This window comes from Abrus precatorius, unplaced genomic scaffold, assembly GCF_003935025.1.
Source record: "Abrus precatorius isolate BTA unplaced genomic scaffold, Abrus_2018 Scaffold7, whole genome shotgun sequence".
Classification (NCBI taxonomy): Eukaryota; Viridiplantae; Streptophyta; class Magnoliopsida; order Fabales; family Fabaceae; genus Abrus; species Abrus precatorius.
Window position 1 is genome coordinate 5,527,159 of NW_020874417.1, and position 21,628 is coordinate 5,548,786.

At 26.4% G+C, this 21,628-nt stretch overlaps 2 protein-coding genes across 2 annotated transcripts; both read right to left on the bottom strand.

The window, feature by feature from the left end:
* Nucleotides 1-4,412: 4,412 nt before the first annotated feature.
* On the bottom strand, nucleotides 4,413-9,242 carry LOC113873300 (GDSL esterase/lipase At5g03610-like). The gene is made up of 4 exons (XM_027511360.1): nucleotides 9,179-9,242; nucleotides 7,944-8,123; nucleotides 6,205-6,479; nucleotides 4,413-4,934 (listed from the first exon to the last, which is right to left on the bottom strand). Exons 1-4 carry the CDS (start codon nucleotides 9,240-9,242, stop codon nucleotides 4,413-4,415), a joined length of 1,041 nt encoding a protein of 346 aa, XP_027367161.1.
* A 2,990-nt stretch (nucleotides 9,243-12,232) lies between these two features.
* Nucleotides 12,233-15,610, bottom strand: LOC113873574 (GDSL esterase/lipase At5g03610-like). Its single transcript, XM_027511743.1, has 4 exons — nucleotides 15,539-15,610; nucleotides 15,229-15,436; nucleotides 13,386-13,657; nucleotides 12,233-12,751 (listed from the first exon to the last, which is right to left on the bottom strand). The coding sequence occupies exons 1-4, from the start codon at nucleotides 15,608-15,610 to the stop codon at nucleotides 12,233-12,235; spliced, it is 1,071 nt and encodes a 356-aa protein (XP_027367544.1).
* Nucleotides 15,611-21,628: the final 6,018 nt, after the last annotated feature.

Sequence of the window (21,628 nt, forward strand, 5' to 3'; positions counted from 1 at the left end):
CATATTTATTTTTAAATTTAATATATTTTAGAAATTTTTTAAAAAATATTACAATTATTAACCATAAATATTTTATTATATTAATTAAATTATAAAATATAAGATTAAAATCAATATAAAATACAAAAATATTTCATGTGCAAAAAATATTTAACATGATAATAAAAAATCAATGCTTAAAATTACCCTTATTCAAAAATACTTTTACAAACATCCTCATTTAATATTATTTTAAAAATCATTTCTATTTAAAAATTAGTATTTACAAATTATATAAAATATATGATAAATATTAATATTGCTAAAAAATAATTTTAACATTTTAAATCAATTTTAAAATAAGATTAAAAATATTTTCTTTTATTTTAAATAAAATTTAACACTGAAATGTATGGGCATAAATATTTTTAATTTTTAGATTAACATTATTTTTTGTATATTACAAAAAAATTATATAACATAAAAATATATATTATTTGATATGATCAATAATAATTGTTATATTATGTTGTGTTGGGAAATTTTATTTTTTAAAAATAATATAATATCTTACAATAGTACAATAACATGTTGTTATATTATAATATAATCATGATATTTTATAAATCTATTATTATTATATGAGATCGGTATAATTTATAAAACTATAATACTAGTTTTTACTATATAATGTAATAATTTTAATTATGTTAGTAATTTAAATTTATATAATTAATATGTAATTTGAATTTATATGTAAATAAAAAAAATATTTTTTAGTGGAATGTTAGTAATTTAATTTTTATTTTAAATGTGGTAATGATTTGCATCTAAATCTAAATCAGATTTGGTTTGATTATGTTATTAAAATTAATAAAGGTAAAATTGCGTAATAGCTTAAAATTGTGCCATGTGTCAGATTCCTGCAAGTTGTGCAATTTTTATAGCGAAACTCACTCAGATCATGACACGTGTCATAATCTGAGAGTTTTGCACTCTGAATGGCGAAACTGGTATTTAATTTCGCCAATCATATTGCAAAATTTTGCAGATGTTGACATATGTCACAATCTGGTTATTTCGCATTTTTTGTGGTGAAATTTATTTTTAAAAAAATAAAAATTTAATACTTTTGCTAGTCGCATTGATGAAACTAATGCCACGTGGATTGACACACCCCAAACAAGGAAATTGTTTCAAAAAAATTATATATTAAGAATTTGTTTTTAAGTTTACATTATTTAAATAAAAAAGCCTAACTTAACTGATATTTTTAAATTTAAATTTTAAGAATGTAAATATATTAAATATTTTAAAAAGATTCAATTACCTATTCTTGTAATTTAAAATAAAAGTCTAACCAAAGCAAGGGCACAAAGGATTGAATCTTACATAAAGTATAGTGTTGAAAGACCTCTTCACAAACTCTGCAATAAATTCAGCGCATCATGAGAGTCAATTACTGGTAAGATGTGTTCATAATTATCAAAGATTTAGCTATAGTAACTTTGGTAAATTTTCCCAAACATATTATCAAAGATTAATCTATTAGCATTTTTAAAATTTATAAATATAATAAACGAAGACTTCGAGAGAATTTAAAGTCAATATTTGTACTTATTCGTTATCGTTGACTATCAATACATTAATGATTGAAAATGAATGCGATTAAGAATAACATCATGCTTATTTCTTGCCATTTTAAGGCATTTTGATTGTAAAACTTGAAAATTCAGAAAAATTATGAATAAAAAAGTGAGATTTTTTTCTCTGTTTTATTATTATTATTATTATTATTATTATTATTATTATTATTATACAATATTTAAATTGATATAGTGTCGGCAGGATAGAACAACTTATTTGTGGGTTAGACGATAGTCACGATACCTTTCATTGAGTGTCACATGACTCACATTGGCCAATAGTTTTTTTTTTTTTTTTTAAATCACATTTAGGACACATTTTTTATAAAAATTTAACAATATATAATATTTAATTATAATACTGGTGTAAACTACAATTATTTTTATGCTGTACAATAAATTTTTTATTAAATAATTTAATTATATAATTAACTGTTAAATTAAAAATTTTAATCATATAAATTTATTTAATATTTTATTTATATGCATCAACTTTAACTTGATATATAAATTTAAAATATATAAAAATAAGAATTTTATTTTAGTTGTTCAATTTTAACAAAATTTCACACAATCACACTATATATAGCTGACAGTAGTGTAATTTAATACATCTTGTGATTATATATAAAAGATGAAATTATTTTTATATCTTTTAATACTATTTTATTAAATATTTTAATTTAAAAAATAATTGTTAAATTAAAAATTTTAATCATATAAATTATATTTATAAAATTTATATCAATTAAAATTATTTAATACTTTATTTTTATATATCAAAATTAACTTAAATATATATATTTAAAATATATAAAAATAAAGATAATTTAATTATATTTTTATGATGGTTCAATTTTATAAAATTTGACACAGATAATTAAAGTAATATATAATTATAATTTAACATTTAGTTAAACAAAAATTATATTTTATTAAAATTGTTGATAATATAAAAATATGAATAATTTATACTGGAGTATATATATTAAAATGAATGTTTAAATATATTTTTAATTCTTAAAAATAATTATCAATTTTGAAGGACTTATGTTACTATTTAAATTTTATTATTTTTGTCTTTAAATTTTTTTTAAGTGTTTTTTAGAATAGAAGGAGTCAATGTATACTATAATTTGTAAAATGTAAGAATTAAAAATGAACCGCACGTCATTTTACGCCAATAATTACTAATCTAACAAGGTGATCTCACGATTAAATGGATTGAGGTCTTTCACGTTGAAATACATGATGGGATGCGTGTGACTACTTGATAAGGGAAGAAAAAGACATTTATGTGCTATTTTATAATTTCTAACTAATAATTTGTGGTTTTAACACAATATTATCAGGATAATATTCAAATAGCGATCAAATCAAAGGGACATACCTTGTCGTCTGACATGAGCTCACTATAACGCGATGAGTGACATTATACACTTAACTTAAAAATTAATTAGCTTAATGTGGAATGACAATCAATAGATAGGTAATTAATGATGATGATAAAGTTGTGAGCAATGATGACAAAATGGTAACCATCGACTTTGGATAAAACCAAAACAACAAACAAATGTCACATAAGGCAAGTATAAATATTTACATCCATCAGAGAAATTTGTTAATTGCTTTCTTAGAAAGTAAATTTTCTTTCGTAGTCCCAATAAAAGATGGGACATTAAAAAAGAAGATTGAAATACATTCTGTTGGTGCAGTATTGAGTGTAACTTGTCGATTAGCTGTGGTTCAAAAGGTTAAATAGAAAATAATAGTTAGGCTAGTAGTATGATTGAATTTAAGAATAGACATTCAGGGTATGTGTTTGTTTGATCTTATTTTAGTAAAAAAAACATTTTCTAAATTAATATATAAAAATATGTTCAGAAGGAAAAAAATTTATATGGTAACGTTGTTACAATATAATTTTCAAAATTAAAGAATAATAATTTCACTCGACAAATTTGTTCCCAAGACATTTTTATTATTATATTTTTTGTCAAGACATGTTTTTTCATTTTGTCTGAGTGCTAGCAATGATATTTTATCAACTATTATTTATCGATAGTCACCACTGGAGAGTTGTTGAGCGTGCCAACTTGTTTAGTGAGAAAAGAAAATTGAGAGGAAATTAAAGGTGTTGAAATGTAAATTGACAGGAAAAAGAACAAGGTAGAAAATGTTTTCAAGAAGAAATTACAGAACATAAGGACCTATATTAAGAATCTAGGAAATCAAATACCTAAATAATCCAACTTAAGAAAAACACAAAAAAAGAAAGAGATTTATCAAAATAAAAAAAAGGTAACCCGTATTCATGTTCAATTTAACTAACTATATAACACTTTGATTAGCTTACCTTAAAATATAATTAAATCTAATAAATTTAATTTCTTTCGGTAAAAGTAAATATTATAAATTACAGCATTATTTATCTAAAATTAAAGTAAAAAATTAAAATAAGCATTTAATATAACTACTTCAGACAGTTGCAAGTTTTTCTTCTTAGCACTTTCTAAGGTCTACAAAAATGATAATTAATTTTAATGAGTTACATATTATACAATTAAATTAATAGAAACATTTTTGAATGAAAAATTAATCTAAATAATTGAGTTTTTTTTTTTTATCTTATTTTTAAAATCAGAATCTACAAAATCTTATAATTGTTTATATTTTATATTCAAATATTTTTAATTCATATCTGTAGAAGTTGGTTGAAACACACACTTAAGCGTAAGAAAGGCTACACAATAGAATTCTTTTAAATTCAAATCGCACTTATGGTAGTTAGTATTGAAAATGTTGAAGAGCACTTGAGTTTCGCAGGTTGTCATACACAGCTTCCCATCCTGCTTGCGTGGGGTGAAACTGATCCCAAAAGAAAGCTGATTTGGGATTATCACAAACCTTATATTTCTTGACATTGTTCTCATCCACACTCCCACACATGTACTCACTGCTTATCCCAACGCAGCATGGCTTGAGTCGGTTCTCAATGTTGTTATTGGTTTGTCGTTGGTTAAGCACTGACATGAAACTGTCGTAAAGGTTAAGAATCACGAACGTAGTGTTATGGTTGGTTTGTTGTTTTAATTTGGTCACGGTTTGGTTCAAGAGGGTGTTGTGGATAACTGTGAGATCGTTGAAGGTACTATTGCATTGTTGGAATGGGAATTGGATTGTGTTGTAGGGAAGGCAACCAAGGGGTTGTAGACCACCCACAACGATTTTCTTCACTCCCAATTCTTGAATGCGTTTCAGATTGGAACCGATCTGATTCACCACTGAGGCAATGAAGGACGGGAAATTCTGTATACATTTCGATGTAAAAGAAATAATTTATTAAAATGTTTTTGTTCACACATATATATATAGCATTAGTATTGATTAGATCAAAACTAGAGAGGATGAAGTAAAGGTGACATCAGTAAATAGAAACCATTGGAATATTTAACATCAATACGAGGGTGAAAAACTAAATTTTATGCCTACGTCTGTTAAATGAGATAATTGCCTTTATATGAGAGTATAATGAGAGGGGGAAAATATAGATTTTTAGATATTATATAAATGATTAAGATTAACGATAACCACGTATAATTATTTTCAATCACCTTCAAACCTTTAAAATTCTTTTAATCATATATTGATTTATGGTTCAAATTGAGTGAAAAAAGTAAATATAAATCATATAAACCATAAATGACGATTAAGATTAATTATTTGATAAATTAAAAAATTATAAAATTTTAACATTTATATCCAGTAAAGTTTTAACTTATATTATATTAAAATATAAAAAGGTCTATTAAATGTTTATTTTAAAAAATACTATTATTATTCTGTATTAAAAATTAAAATTAACAGTTTTCAAACTATAAACACTAGTCACCTAATCATAAGTGGAACTTTTATCTTTGTTTATTATTACTTGGGAATTTCATCAACTTTATGATGCTCATTCGTTCGTTTTTTCCCTTGCAGATAGGGGACACCTGCTACCTAACTTACCAAACCAATTACAGGCCCAATTAATGTAATGCCTAAAAGAAAAGACAAAGGAATGAAACATGAGACACGTTGGGGCTTCTGTTGAATACAATAAAAATCTGAATTCGTGGTCTGAATAAGAATGTGCTTTTCACGGTTCAAAACAGTGAGGATGGGGTCAATTAATACAATTAAAGCCACATATATGTGATTCTTTTTATATATATTTGTTTACGGTGGTGAAAACAATGTCTCTCATAAGGATTTGCCTTTTAATTTACAAGTCAATGATTAATATTTTAAAACAGTAAGATGCTAAAATAAGAAATTCCTTCCAACAGTATTATTTCCATACATTTTAATTTAAGATCGAACTTATAATCACATAATTTTCATATCTAAGTTTCTTTCATTCCAACGGATACATCATGCATGCCAGTATATAAATCTATCTTTAGAGAATACGCAAAGAAAAATGTCTAAAATAATCATACTTATCTATCAAAGAATTTTTTTTTCGAGGAAAATTATGAAAAAGTCCCAGAGATGAGAGAACCATAAAAAAGACAATTCAAATAAATAAATAAACCTGAATAGAGCCATTTGTGGTCAAGTAATGATCGTAATCATTTCCAGCGACCGAAACTAGGGCCATAGAGTTGTTGAGATCTAAGGAGAGGGGCGCTTTGCGTTTGACGAGGTGCTGAAACAAATCAATCTGGGATGTCATGTTTGGAACTGGAGTAGAGGTATCAAAGACACCGGTACCACCAATGGCAAAGTTCATCCCATGTTTCAAATATTGTTGTGTCTTCTGTTTTCCCAATCTATAGGGGATTGGCGATGGCACTCCCAAGTAGGCAGCTGCATCTCATGGAGTTTTAATTATTAATTTAGCCATTTCACGAGGAATTACGTCAAGAATTTGTCAATGGCCTCACTTCAAGAAATTACTGTAAGTTGTCAGCGAGAAAGTTTGCTGACGATACGGGTATAAAATATTTCATTACTTATACGTCAGTTCTATTTAAAGTTTATAAATGAAAGCTTTATAGTTTTAGAAGTTGCTCATTAAATTAAAATTATTTTATAAAATTAGTTGAAACGTATTAAATAATTAAAAATAGTATGTAAATACTATAGTAAAATAATAATAGAATTAAATAAGATGAGAGAAATTTAAGATTTTTATAGGTAAAAGTAAAAGTAAGATAAAATTATAAGTAACTATGATTTAATTTGAGTAAATTTTAAAAAAAGTTTAGATAACAAAAATTATTATAAAAAATGAATAATTTTTTTATAAATTAGAAATAATTTATATTTTTTATAATTTTTTTAAAAAATTATGAAAAGTTCTCTCATTTAACTTTTTCATTTATCTTCTCTAAAATTTGAGAAGATAAATTGTTTCTAACCCATAAAATAAATATTACCTAAACTAAACCATAATTTATAGGTTAAATGTTAGTTGAACAATTTTTTTAAAAACTACAAGACAAATAGACAAATTAAACAATTTTCACTTAAAACCTATAAACCAAGACATCATATTTTATCCAAAACAAAAGTATTTTAAAAAAATTCTATCTTTAAAATAGATGGAAGTTTCAAATCTTATAAAATCATTTTACACTATACTTCCTTTAGTTTTTTTTTTATAAGAAAAACCTATCATTATTTTTTTTATTTTAAATATAAAATACAAAATTTTATATTCAGATGCATTAATAATTAAATTATTTTTATGTTCTTATTCATTGTCAGATTTAATTCATTAATCAAAAGAAATATCAATTATATATAACATTTTCATTATATTTATTATTAATTGAAGAAACATAAATATTTCTAAAAATTTAAAATGGAAATATATTTAAATAATGAGTTCATTGAAGAAAATTATCAATTTAATTTGACACAAGAAAAAAAAAATATATATATATATATATATATATATTAAAACTAACTTACTTTGTTAATATAAATATAAAAACTTAATTTAAATACGCTGATAATTATAAATTGTTAAATTAATAGCATTAACAATATCTAATTTGATATTAATATTAATTATTATTTTTGATAACTGATATAAAATTTATATTCATTCATTAAGTTAGGGTGAAATAATCTTTGACCAACTACTGATTCACATATTTGATAGTTTTGGTAATGATTTAGGCAGTGATAGCTTATAACAAATTCCAAACTACAAATCGCGCAACTTCTAATAAAGAAATATAAATTTATAATGATCCTATGAAGTAAGGGGAAAATGAAAAATAGTATTCCATCTGATCTGGCTTGACAAGAGTGAGTGCGTACCGGTCAAGTCGGTGAGAATTCTGCCGTCGGAGAATCTTCCGGCAGGTTTGCCGGGAAAGGTTATACCATAAGGCTCTTTCCAGGAACAAGATAAATAATCGCCATTGCCAGTATCTGCATACGAGTCCCCAAAAACGAACAATTTTGTTGGCCCAGCCTCACCCAGTAGCCCCTTTTGTCCTATATCATGATTTATCTCTTGATCAAGACAAGTTGTTTTTACACCATAAATTTTTACAATATTAAAAATATAACATATCATTGTGAAATATTGGTGTGGTGAAAGTAAATATTTTCAAACATTGAAAGTCATTTGTACAGATAATATATCCAAGGGTGACAAATCGGGTTAGTTTATTCTCCTGCCCTACTTTTGGGAGAAATTGCTTATGCACAATGCACTACGACAATTTGAGTGGTTAGTGGTAAAACTAGAGGGACTTGGAATGGAAGGAGCATAATTCAAACTCTATTACATGCAAAAATCACGAGCTATCCCCTTCCTCCAATCTCACCCCTTCTCCTTTATAAAAATAATAATAATCTAATCTAGCTTAGCCCAACTTAATGTGAGTAATAGGTTTACGTGAATTAAGCTCAAAATCTTCAAAATTATTTATACTTTTAAAATAAGTAGTTTAAGCTTGGGCCCATGCAAGTAACAATTAATGAGTGTTGATTCACATAATTATAAGTATGACAAAGACGTACTAACAATAGTAATAAATCAAACAACAGAAAAGTAGATTGTATAATTTAAAGAATCTAAAATATGAACATTTAGAAAATTAAAAATAAAAATTAGCCTGCCAGTTCAAACTCGTATAAGTCCGTCTACATTAAACTCAATTTTTGTACGTAAACTTAACTGAGTCAAATTGAAAAAAAATTTATTTAAATCTTAAAATTAATGACTCAAAATTGTATTTCAACGACTATATTTAGACGAGGTTAGTTGAATTCACTTATTTTAGTGCTCTAATTAAAACTAGCATGCATTGGTTTATTGTGCCTGCAATGTGACTACTATTCAAAACTCTAATGAAAATATTGAGTTAAAAACTCTTTAGTAATTGGATGATTTAATAAGAGAGAGAGAGAGAGAGAGAGAGAGAGAGAGAGAAAATATATATTTTTGAGTCTCACGATATGTGTAGAACTGATAAAAAAAGAATGTGTTCGTCTTTCTCTCTCATGCTTAACCATCTAAAAAGATTTGTATTCATGAATCACACCTGAGAGAAGAAAAACTAAGAAAAGGTACAGGTGGAGAAATAGTTGATTGTTTGAGTCCATCATATTGAGCTAATAGCTATGGAATGGAGCCAGACGTGCAAGTTCTTTAAAGTTATAAAAAAGAAAAAAAATTAAACTGAATGATCATATAGCTTTGAGGGAAGGAACACGCAGAAAATGGAAAGTGGGAGAGGAAGTTGCTAACCTGAACGCGAGAAGTGAGAACTTACACGCTTTTATAGTGAAATGACCATGAATAATTAGAACAAAATTTAGGTATAGTTTTTTAAAAATATATTTAGTATTTTAATTAAAACTATACTTTTATTTAAATAGTTTATAATAATGTTAAATCTTCATTTTATATAAAATAAAACAATATTTTTAATTTCAAATAATTAAATTTATACTCAAGTTTTGTAGGAACATTTATAGCTTTGATTTGACTAAAGGGTGAAAAAACCTAGGTAGGCTGCCCTTGAGTGACTAAATAAAACATATGATCTTTAAATTATTAATTATTTTAAAATTTTTCTTTGACATTAAAATTTTTCTTAAATTTTTTTCTTTAACTAAGATTTTATATTACCATTTTTAAAATTTTATTTTTTCCTTTGTCATTATAAATCTTAATTATTTGTGTTATTTACTTATTTATTTAAATCATTTTTTATATTTAAATATTTCATTTTAATTAATTTTTAGAATTTATTTAAATGAAAAGTTATTGAATAATGCACGTGATATTTTGTATTTTCAACATAAATTCATTTACAAATGAAATTAATAATGAAAGGTACATAATTACGTGAAAATGTTGACGGAAGGGACGGCGGATTCATGGAACGTGTTTTGCATTTGTGAATGACTCCAGTAACCATTAATGGGTTTTTTTTATGGAAAAATGATATTTTAGAAAAAAGTATAAAAATATGAAAATTTTTAAAAAATTGTTAGCGATAATTTTTTACTTAATTATGTGCAATGACGTTTTACTTTTAAAAAATTATTATTAATAATTTTTTATTTTTAAAACTTTTTATTATTTTTTTGAAAAATTTCTGCTAATAAATATTAACTTTTTATAATTTTTTAAAAAATTATCAGTGACAATTTTTAAAATTTTTAAAATTTTCATTATTCTATTAATATCTATACTTACCGACTTTTGAATCTCATATTTCTATAATTTTTTTCAAAATATCATATTTTATATATATAAATTTTAAATCTCATATATAAATAAATAATCTCCCATTAATGAGTATAAATTATACAGCAATATTTAGTATGTGTATATCATTTGAATTTTTTTGGCACAGCATATCATTTAAATTTGAATTACATTTTTCATACAACTTTTTCCAACAAAAGAAAAGGAAAATGTATTTTAATCAATATATTTTAAAATCTGATTGGTCCTTTTTAAAATCGATCATTTAATCATTGATTTGAATTTTCTTACATGTGAGAATATGTAAAGTAAAAAAGTAATAAAAGTTAATTCGGAGTTAAATTGAAGTTAATTATATTTATCAAATATTTTAATTAAAATTAAAAAGATAATAAAATTTTATTTGTCACGTTATACATACATTTATTCATTTTAGAAATTTCATTAATTTAACTGTTAATATTATTGTTGCAGCGTGAGTCATAACCGGACAATGAGCGCCTCTAATAATTTGGTGGACTTTTCTTAAAAGTAAAACAAAAATTAGATTTGATACTGCACAATTTACATAAAATAAATATTAAATTACACTAGTTTTTTAAAGCTCTTTAATATTAACTATGAGATGAATTGACCACTTTAGATTAGAAAATTTTTAATCCTGTGAGAAAATGATTGAAATAGACTTACCAGAAAAATTAAATTGTATTAGGGCTAGTTAAACATCTTAACAGTTAAAAAAGATTAAATAAAAAAAATTCTAAAAAGGATGATATATTAAGTTGATTTTGATTCTTAGAAAAGTTTTTATTTATTTACTTTTTTCCTTATATGTTTTTATTAAAAAATATATCTAAATTAAGCCTTAATCACAAAACACCTAGAGATACATATAATCTAAGAGGAAATATTTAAAAATATAAAGGAGATCCATATGCATGTTAATTTAAAATATATGTTTTAAAAAATAAGAGAAGTTTTTATAGAAATAGGGTACTAAGTAATTCAGCAATTTTTAAGGTGACCCCTCTAAATAAGTTTAATATCTACGGTTGCAAAAAAGGCAACTAGCAAGATTCAATCGTAAAACTTCTATAAGCAGATTTTCAATTAGTATACTTCAGTTAATTACATGAAGAATTTTCATATATTGCAATGTTTGAAATAATAAAAAAATATGCATAATGCATGAATATATGCTGATGTAATTTTGAAGAGTATTACAAACATAAAATTAAGCAAAGGATAGATTATTTTACTATTTGAGTGATATGCTTACATTATACGCTATTTTTTTTATTATTTTAAAAAGTGGTTAATGCATTACAGTTTAGCAAGTTGAACATAGAAGCTAAAGGCTGTCTTTTGATAATGATATGAATACATTAAAATGAAGAAGAAAGAGCAAAACCGTGCGTATGAACATTGAACACTTTCTTAATTTTAAATATTTTAAGTAATCTTATGAAATAAGATTTTATTTTAGAATAATATTCCCTTAGATATAGACGTGTGACTAACCTTTTGGATTCGGATAGTTAGATAAAGTTCTCTGTCAACCGGCGAATTCAATATTTGAACAATTGGCACTATAAGTAAATTTTGCTTATGATCATAGTCCGTACCATATTAGTTAACTTGAATCATCATTTTCAATTTTATTTTATCATTAAAGAAGAATAATTGCGAAACAAATTCAGCAAGTTATAGATTCATTTCCTTCACAAAAACAACAATATATTTGAACAGTGCACCCATTGCATAGAAAGCATTGGGAATAAACACACACAAAACTCAAGTATGAGGAAAAATCAACAAATGGAAAGAGGGTGCACTATTAAAAAACAAAGTGAGGAATATAGCTATCACGCATAGCTCTCTAGTAGCGGAGTTGTTGAAGAGCACTTGTCATTTGCAACTTATTATAAACTGCATTCCAACCTGCTTGTGATGGGTGCACCGAATCCCAAAAGAAAACAGATTCGGGATTATCACAAACCTTGTATTTCTTCACGTTGTGCTCATCCACATTACCACAAAGATATTGGCTACTTACCCCAACGCAGCATGGCTTGAACTGGTCCTTAATGTGATTAGTAGAAGGGTGGTTCAACACTGACATGAAACTATCATAAAGGTCAAGAATTATGAAGGTGGAGTGATCCTTGGTTTGTTGGTTCAACTTGGTCACAGCTTTTTTCAATAGGTTGTTGTGGAGAACTACGAGGTCGTCGAAGGTACTATTACATTGTTGGAATGAGGATGAGGCTGTAGAAGCAGGAAGGCATCCAAGGGGTTGTAGACTATCCACAACGATTTTCTTCACTCCCAACCTTTGGATGCGAATTAAATTGGTGGCGGTTTGATTAATCAGTGAGGCGATGAAAGACGGAAAACCCTATATATATTCAACAAGAAGAGTAACAAGTTACATACAATTTACTTTAAGGCACTGTTAATGGTAATTTTCAATAAAAAAAATTAACATTTTGTTTAAATAGTTGCTCTCTTCATCTTAGTAATTAAAATTGGCAACACTTAACGAAATGAAAAACTTTAATTGAAGAACAATGTCGATTATCCTCAAAATATTATATCCAAATTTTATTCTTGCCAACGTTAGTTGTGAAAGAATACAAAAATAATTAACACTATTTTTCAATACATACTTTTAATTATGTGAAGTAAAAATGTAAATAATAGAATTGAGCTCAACAAAAATGTAGATACAGTTAGATATATGTTATTTTCTAATAAAAATTAATATTTTGTTTCAATAATTAATATCTTCATCTCAATAATTAAAATTGACAGAAATTATCAAGAGAAAATAAGTTTTAGAAAATAGCATAAGCATTACCGAAGATAAGTACTGCAAGCCAATGTCTAAATTTTATAATTGACGAACGAATAAGAATAGTTAACATAATTTTTCAAGAGAAAAACAACTGAATGGTGTGAAGTAAAAATGAAAATGATAGAATGGACCATGACAAGAGAGTAGGTGTCATAGATTATTAAAATTAACAAACCTGTGTAGAGCCATTTGTTTCCACGTAATGAGTGTAATCGTTTCCGGCAACAGAGACAAGGGCCACAGAGTTGCTGAGACTTAAGGGAGAGTATACTTTCTCTTTGATGAGTTGCTGCAACATATCGATTTGGGTTGTCATGTTTGGAGCTTTAAAAGAGGTATCAAAAACCCCGGTACCTCCAAATGCAAAGTTCATCCCGTATTTCAAATGTTGCGGCATCAATTTCCTCAATCTATGGGGGATTGGCGATTTCAATCCCAAATAATTAGCTGCACCACATGTAGTTTTGCTCATTAGCAATGATTCAGACTTCTAACATTATACATAAAATTATTATGATTAACTACTATTAGATATGAAACAAAATTATTTTAAAATATTATTTTCGCTTTATTTAGAATAAATATTTTTGTACGAAAACTATATTGCATTGTTAAAAATCAATTATAGTGTATAAATAAATAAAGTAAAATAACTAATAAAATAGGGTATTTTTTATATGGAAAAAATGAAAAAATTACCAAAATATGATGTTCTGAGAAAAATTACAAAAATATGAGATTTTTCTAAATATTGCCATGGCTATTTTTTATTTTTATAATTTTTTAATATCTTTTTAAAAATAACTGGTGGTGATTTTTAAAATTTTGTAATTTTTTGTTGTTCTATTAATATTTACACTAAAAATTATTGTTGACAATTTTTAAATTTTATATTTTCATAATTTTTTTTAAAAAATATTATATTTTGATATATATATATATATATATATATATATATATAAAAGTATTTCAATAAAATATAATATGGTTTTGATTTTTTATTTATTTATCCTTATTTTTAGATGGTTCATATATATATCATTTACACTTTTTCAATAAACAAATAAGTGAAATCATAACAACAGTGCTTTTACTTTTACGGACAAAGCTGTAAAGGTGGCTAAATAAAATAGAGAAGGGTGCCGTAGATAGATAAGCGAGGATTAACATTTAACACATTATATATAGACAGCGTGCATCTGGGTCCAAACGTGGGAGTTCAAAAAGTTAGAATAGGGCCAGCTAGTAGCAACATTATTTAATTTTTATTTGTTAGAAACGAGAAATCCTATCATAGTTAGCCAATAAAAATGTCCTATCTATGATTTTGTTTGGAATTTCAAAATTATAATTTAATAAAGGATGAAACATGAGTTAAATTCTTTATATCCTTATCAATATTTTTCAAAATCAAACAGAAACAAGCTCTTTTTTTTTTAAATATTGAATAAGCTTCATTACGAATACCATGAAAATTTTTTAAAATGTTCATACGTCCAAAACCTAATAATAAGAATATAAAAAATTTAATCTATTTTTTCCTTAAATAAAAATGTTCAAGACAAAAGTTTTTTTTAAGAAAAATTAAAAAGAAAAAGACGAAGAATACAAGTAAAATATGTATAGATCCGTAGCGTGAAACGTTACCATATTAATAAACACAGTCTGAATATAAAGAAATGACAACAATGTAGCTTTTGTTTTGGGTAATCGAAAATGTAGCCTTTAGCTGGCGAGTTAGAAAATGGAACAACGTCATATAGATATATACAAAATCTTGTAAACAGAACAATAGAAAAAAAAAGGTAAAGTGGCAAGCCACCAGATGAATGAGCCCTGCCCTTTCCAAAACTATATTTAAGATTGAAGTATGGCTGTATCATATATTATATAGGAATTGTGCAAAGCACCAAAATTCCAAACACATCACTTCAATAGAAAGAAAATAAACCAACAAGCATGCACTTCATAGTACCTGTTTCAATAATTTAACATTAGAGAAGAGAGAGAGAGAGTACCAATGTAGTCTGTAAGTACTCTACCATCGGAGAATCTACCGACAGGCTTGCCCGGAAAAGTAATGCCATAAGGGACTTGCCAGGATCTAGCTTGACCTTTTCTATTGTTTCCAGTATCAACATAAGAGTCCCCAAAAATGAACAATTTTTTGGGTGCGTAATTTAGCTCGTGACCCTTCTGCAAACGAGCCTCAGATTGCAATCCTGCGTAAAATAATGAACAATAAGAAATATTGAATAGAGGATCAAAGACTCATTATAGTGTTTTATTTATGGAGCTCGAATGAGATATTTGTGATATATTCATAATCATACCTGAGAGGAGTAGAAGTACTAGGGAAATGGATAAGAGGGAAAATAATTGCTTGTGTGAGTCCATCATGAATAGTTATGGGATGGATAAATCATGCAAGAGTTTTCAAGTGATTTAAAAGAAGAGAGGAAAATGAGACAGAATGAATGATAATAGCTTTGTTAAAGGAAGGAGGTAATGAGCTTGGTTGAGGGGTGATAGGACTCAAGAAATTATGGCATTTTATAGTGAAAGGAGAAATGTGGCAAACACTAGTGATTTGGTGAATATTATTATATTTTTATCTGTAATTCCATGGTTGAAGTGAAGACACTGATTTGTGGTTGGACTGAGTGGTGGAAACACGGAATATGAACCCTGAAATGAAAAAGCTGGTCAAGCTTGGTCTATTTTATTTTCGATCACTTATAGTCGTGATTACATACCAAAAATAAAATATTCAATATATAATTACTTGTTAAACACTGTTCATATATTCCTAAACCCTCTTGCGTCGTGTTTTCAGCAACAAGCTTCTGCAGTTATGAATGTTCCATTATCGTCCCACAAAACTAAATGTTTCCATCACAATTAGTGAAAAATTAAAGATGTAAATCATAAGAATCTTAATAATTAATATTTTAATGGTTATAATTAAAAATTAAATAAATATTTTATTAAAAAATTATGTTTGAATTATTTATTTCTTAATAATGTTAAAAATATATTAAAATACGATAAATATGTATTAATAATTTTTTTATTTTCAATTAACCTGTAACTTTAACATTTTGTTCGGTGCTATTGACATTTGCGAATTACTGCAAAATTCCCAGGCACATGTGACTGGATCATATAACTAGATTTTTTTTAATGAATACTGAAATTCGGGGTCTATTGGAAATGGTCCATATATTAAATTATGTACGTATATTCTAATATGGCATTGATTATTTTTATTTATGACCAGTTGTTTCCACTAGCGTGTAGTAAGCAAATTAAAACTCAATTAATACTAATTATTTTTATCTTGCACAATTCCTTACAAGCTATGTTTAAGTATTAATGGGTGATTAATACAAGTGATCAAAAGTTTTATGTATACAAAAAATCACTTGTGAGAGTTAACTTTCTTATGCTACAAATATTTTCTTTGTAAACAAGAACTCTCTTATCAAAAAAGAAATTCCTGAGGCTGAAAAGAAGGGATGTTCGGTCAACTTTACAGCACATTATTTATGGTATTTAGCGTTTACTATTGAATAAGGAACTTGCAGATTGATTGGAATATATACTCCTGTTTAGGTCTGCTTATAAAGTTCTTCCTTTTGTTAGGTCAACATAAACAAAACGCATGAAGTTTAGAGTCTTTAATTAAGTTTGGATTATGCTTCGGATGGATCCACAGGTCCAACTCACTCATATGCATACAGGAATTAGATTGGCCCAATATGACCTTGTCTCACTCACTGATATGGTACAGACAGAAAATAAAAGTAATCGTGGTTCCATTTCAATTAATTGTGATGTAATAAAATATATATTTTTTGTCAAGAATAAAATAGTCAATTTAATCATAAACAAATGATAAAAAAATTATAAACAAATAATTACATATTAATAATTTAGATCAATTTAAAATAATATTAAATTTGAATCAATCTCATTTGCATTTTTACTGTTTGAATTAAGTCGATTATTTTTTTAAGCAAATAAGAATATAGTCCCAAATCAATATATGAATTTCTGTAATGAATAATTTTTCAGTTAACGACAACACTTATTAAATAAATAAAATCAACACATAATAAATTTAAATAAAAAAACTTATTTTGCATATTAATTAAAAGCATAAATTATAATTTAGTGCAAATTATAAATAAAAATAATTTCAATTTTTTAATTTGCAATACATATTCACAGTAAATTGAATAATACAATGTCTTTTGGTTTTTTATAAGAAAAAAATATGAAAAAAAATGTGATAAGACAAGATGTGATTACCCCAAAAGTTTTTCAATACAACACAAAAAACACATCATATTTAACATACATCATTAAGAAAGAATACACAGAACTCAATATTACCACACCAGCTCCCAAATACAAACATTTCAAGTGCATTTCCCAAGCTAGAATTTGGTATTCAATTCCTAAAATTTCTTTTGATATTTGTACACATCTTGAAAGAACCCCTTATTAAGTCTGCCTCCATGTTATGTGACCATACATCATTAATCACGATTGAATAAATGACAGCTATCAGAATGTATCTTTGATAAGCCTTCTGTACACTTTCTAGTAAGTCACCAAATAGTCAAAATGAAAAACAATTTTTGCCAAAGCACTTGAAGAGATAAGAACCAACAGAATGAACCATATTAAATATGAGTATTTGTCTCAAAGGTCAGCTTAAATTAACTGCAACGAGTTATGAGGAACACATTCACAATATTAGATCTTCCGTAAGATTTCAAGAGAGATTATCTCTAGCACAACAAAGGAGTTATACTCCATTCATAGAACGAGTGAAAGAAAAAATCCTTCTTAGCTTTGAACCAGCCAAGATCTTATTTGAATCAATTATATTACATACTGTAGCTCTTTACTAACTTTATGAAATATATTTTATTTTTGGTTCCAAAGAGTCTAATCAATAGAAACAGAAAACTTTGCAAGATTCCATTAATGCCTTTCCTAGGGATTACATTCCCAGGGAAGAACTGAAGATATACATTTTTTTATAGAAAAAATATTAAAAAAATAAATATATACTAAAATAGATCTAACCCCACTATATCTATTCAACTAGACTTGTTACGTGTACAAGTTCAGAATTTATGTCTTTGGGGACCAAATTCTGATTACCTATATTTTGCTCAAATAGCCAAATTTTTCCTGATTAGTTTTTTATTTTTATATAATAAAATAAATATTATGTATTTTTTATGTTTATATATTTATATATTGTGAAATTTAATAAATATTTATAAATATTTAGTTAATTTTAAATAATAAAATAAGTTTTATTATTTGAATTATATTTATATTTATATATTATGTGAAAATAAATATTTATATTATGTTAATTTGTCTGAAATAATATTTATATATTTATAATATGTGAAATAATAAAGAATATTATGTTGATATATTTTATTGAATATGTAAATTTGTGTTATGAATTTTTAATATTAATATGATAATATTATTTTGAATAAGTATTTGATTTTTAAAAAATAAAATTTGTATATCAAATGAATAAAAATAATAAAGAATATAAGGGTATATATTTTTTGAGTATTAATATGATAAAAAAAATTTGAATCAATATTTTATTAAATAAAATAAAATTTGTATATAAGATGAATAAAAATAATAAAGAATATTTTGTTTATATATATTTTTTTAAATATGTAATTTTGTGTTATGAATTTTGAATATTAATATGATAATAATATTTTGAGTATCTGATTCAAAAAATATAAAATTTGTATATAAGATGAAGAAAAATAATGAAGAATATTTTGTTTATATGTTTATTAAAATATATACCTAATTAATTTTTAAAATTATGGTTATAATATTTGGATATAAAATTTGTTATTAATATTAATAAAATAAATAAAGAATATGATGTAGATATATATATATATATATATATATATATATTTAAAAGAAATCATAATTCATTAAATATTTAACAAAAAAACACTTAACACAATATTGATAACAACATTCATTAGTGATTTTCACTATCACTATTTCTATAATGATATCCAATTTCACAACGAGGGTGACGTCTGTTATATGCTGAGTTTCGTCGTTGTGATTGTTGCTGTGAAAATTTAGGATGAACTTGTGGAGGATTATTAAATTCTAGTTGTTGGAATGCGGTTGAGGTTCATTAGCAAACTCTGGTTGGTAAAGAGACTACATGTAACTCTGTTATGAAGATGAAGTTGTATTTTGTAAAAAATTCTCCGAAGTTGTTGTAAATGAATGTCTTTTGTCCATTATGTTTGCATCTGGCGTGATATCCGGTGGAGGAATTGATGCAGTGTCGTGTACAACAGTGTGGAAGTCGTACCGGTGTCAAATGTTGTGGTAGTCCCTAACTGTTGATGGCTCTTTCTTGGATCTTGTAATAGTGGTGGCACAAATAAAAAATAGATGGAATTAGCAATGTACCATTCCATGTAATCTTGTGTGTAACACAATGGGCTTGACATTGGATGACCCGTTAATGTCATATCACATCTGTTGTTCCACACATCGATCCATCGAGCAAGTTTTGTGATCTAATTTTCATCCTGTCTTCCTCTCATGTCAATTGTATAGAGATCATCCAAATTATTGGGTGGAGAAACGACTTCTTGTAAGAGTCAAAATTGTAATTTGACTCTATCTGATTGGTGCCATTTAACAATCGCAAAACAAAGGATGACGGTATATGAAGTCCGCATTTGGACATCTCTGTACGCTTCCATAGGCATTGATGTTTGCAACTTTTGATATGACGCCCATAAAAATTACAAATAAATTTAACTTTATTAATTAAGATAATATGTAAAATAAAATAAAACAAGAAAAAAATTAAAATTTTAGTTATGAAAATTTACCTAGTATGTTGCAAGCAATGCAACTGTATGTCTTGGATTTCATCTGAAAATTGAGTACACAACCATTATACCAGGGTGACTTGTTGGACGAGGGGAATGTATTCTTCAAAAAGTTGTTTTCGATCTTCAAGCCATGCATTGATGGTTTTGTTTCTGCAAACCTATTGTTCAAGTGGATGAAATATTTTTGTACTGCAAATACAAAGGGATTTTATAGGTGGCATTTGCGCAAGACGGTCGAACTAACATAATTCCCATTGCCTTTACTATGGTTGAAGGTGAAACCAGTTATGCATGATTCTTTTTTTTTTTTTTTTGAGAAACTTAAGAAGGTACGTAACCCTGCAAGATGGGTTGTGCCTCATTTCAGGTCGTCACGAGGCCATAAGACGTGCATACTACAGAAATGGAAGGGGTTGGACAGAAAATAATTTTGTCCATGTCTATTGTATTAGACATATTGCACAAAACTTTATGGGACGATTCAAAAACACTACACTTAAGAAAAATGTCATCAATATGGATAATTTTAATTTTTTTTTACATACTCCATATTATCATTAATATTTTAAACACTTACTTAGCTAGTTATATTAATCTAATTTGTAATCTTTTTTCCAGCATATGGAATGACTGAACCAAGATTCTTTTACTATTACAACATAGTAAAAGATAATAATTCTGAAGCTGCACAATGGTTGGACAACATTCCAAGAGAAAAATAGACGTTGACATGGGACAACGGACGACGCTAGAGACACAAGATAACAAACCTAGTGGAGTCAATCAATTCGGTTTTGAAGAAAACCAGAAACCTGTCAATTTGCTCTATGGTCATGGCGACATACACCCGTTGCAACAAGTTCTTAATTGAAAGGGGTAGGGAAGTAGATGCAATGATTAATGCTGGATATGTGTACTCTGAGGTTGCAACTAAAGTAATTCAAGATACACAGTCAAAGGTGAACATTCATAGAGTCATCACCTTTGAGAGAACAAGTACTAGATTTTTAGTCGAAGAAATACAACATTCAAGATAAGTTCAACCTGTCGGGAGATTTACAGTACGGTTAGATGAAATGTAGTGTGATTGTGACAAGTTCTAAAAAGTTCACATCTCATACTCGCATGTACTTGCTTCATGCTTACACGCACACCACAACTTTGACATCTACATATCTCCCATGTATATCTTACAACAAATTTTTAAGGTTTATGAAGGTCAATTTGAAGAGCTCAGACACGAAGACTATTGGCCAACTTACACTGACCAAAATTTATGTCCAAATCCAGAACTGAAAAGAACTTCAAAGGGTTGACCCAAGTCCAGCAGGATAAGAACAGAGATGAACATTAGAGAATAACAAAATCGTGTAAAAAATTATTCTTATTGTTACACCCCTAGTCACACAAGGAAGACATGTCCAAACATTAGTCATGCATATAGTTTCGGTCATTGATTTCTTTTGTCGTAACGGGTTATAAA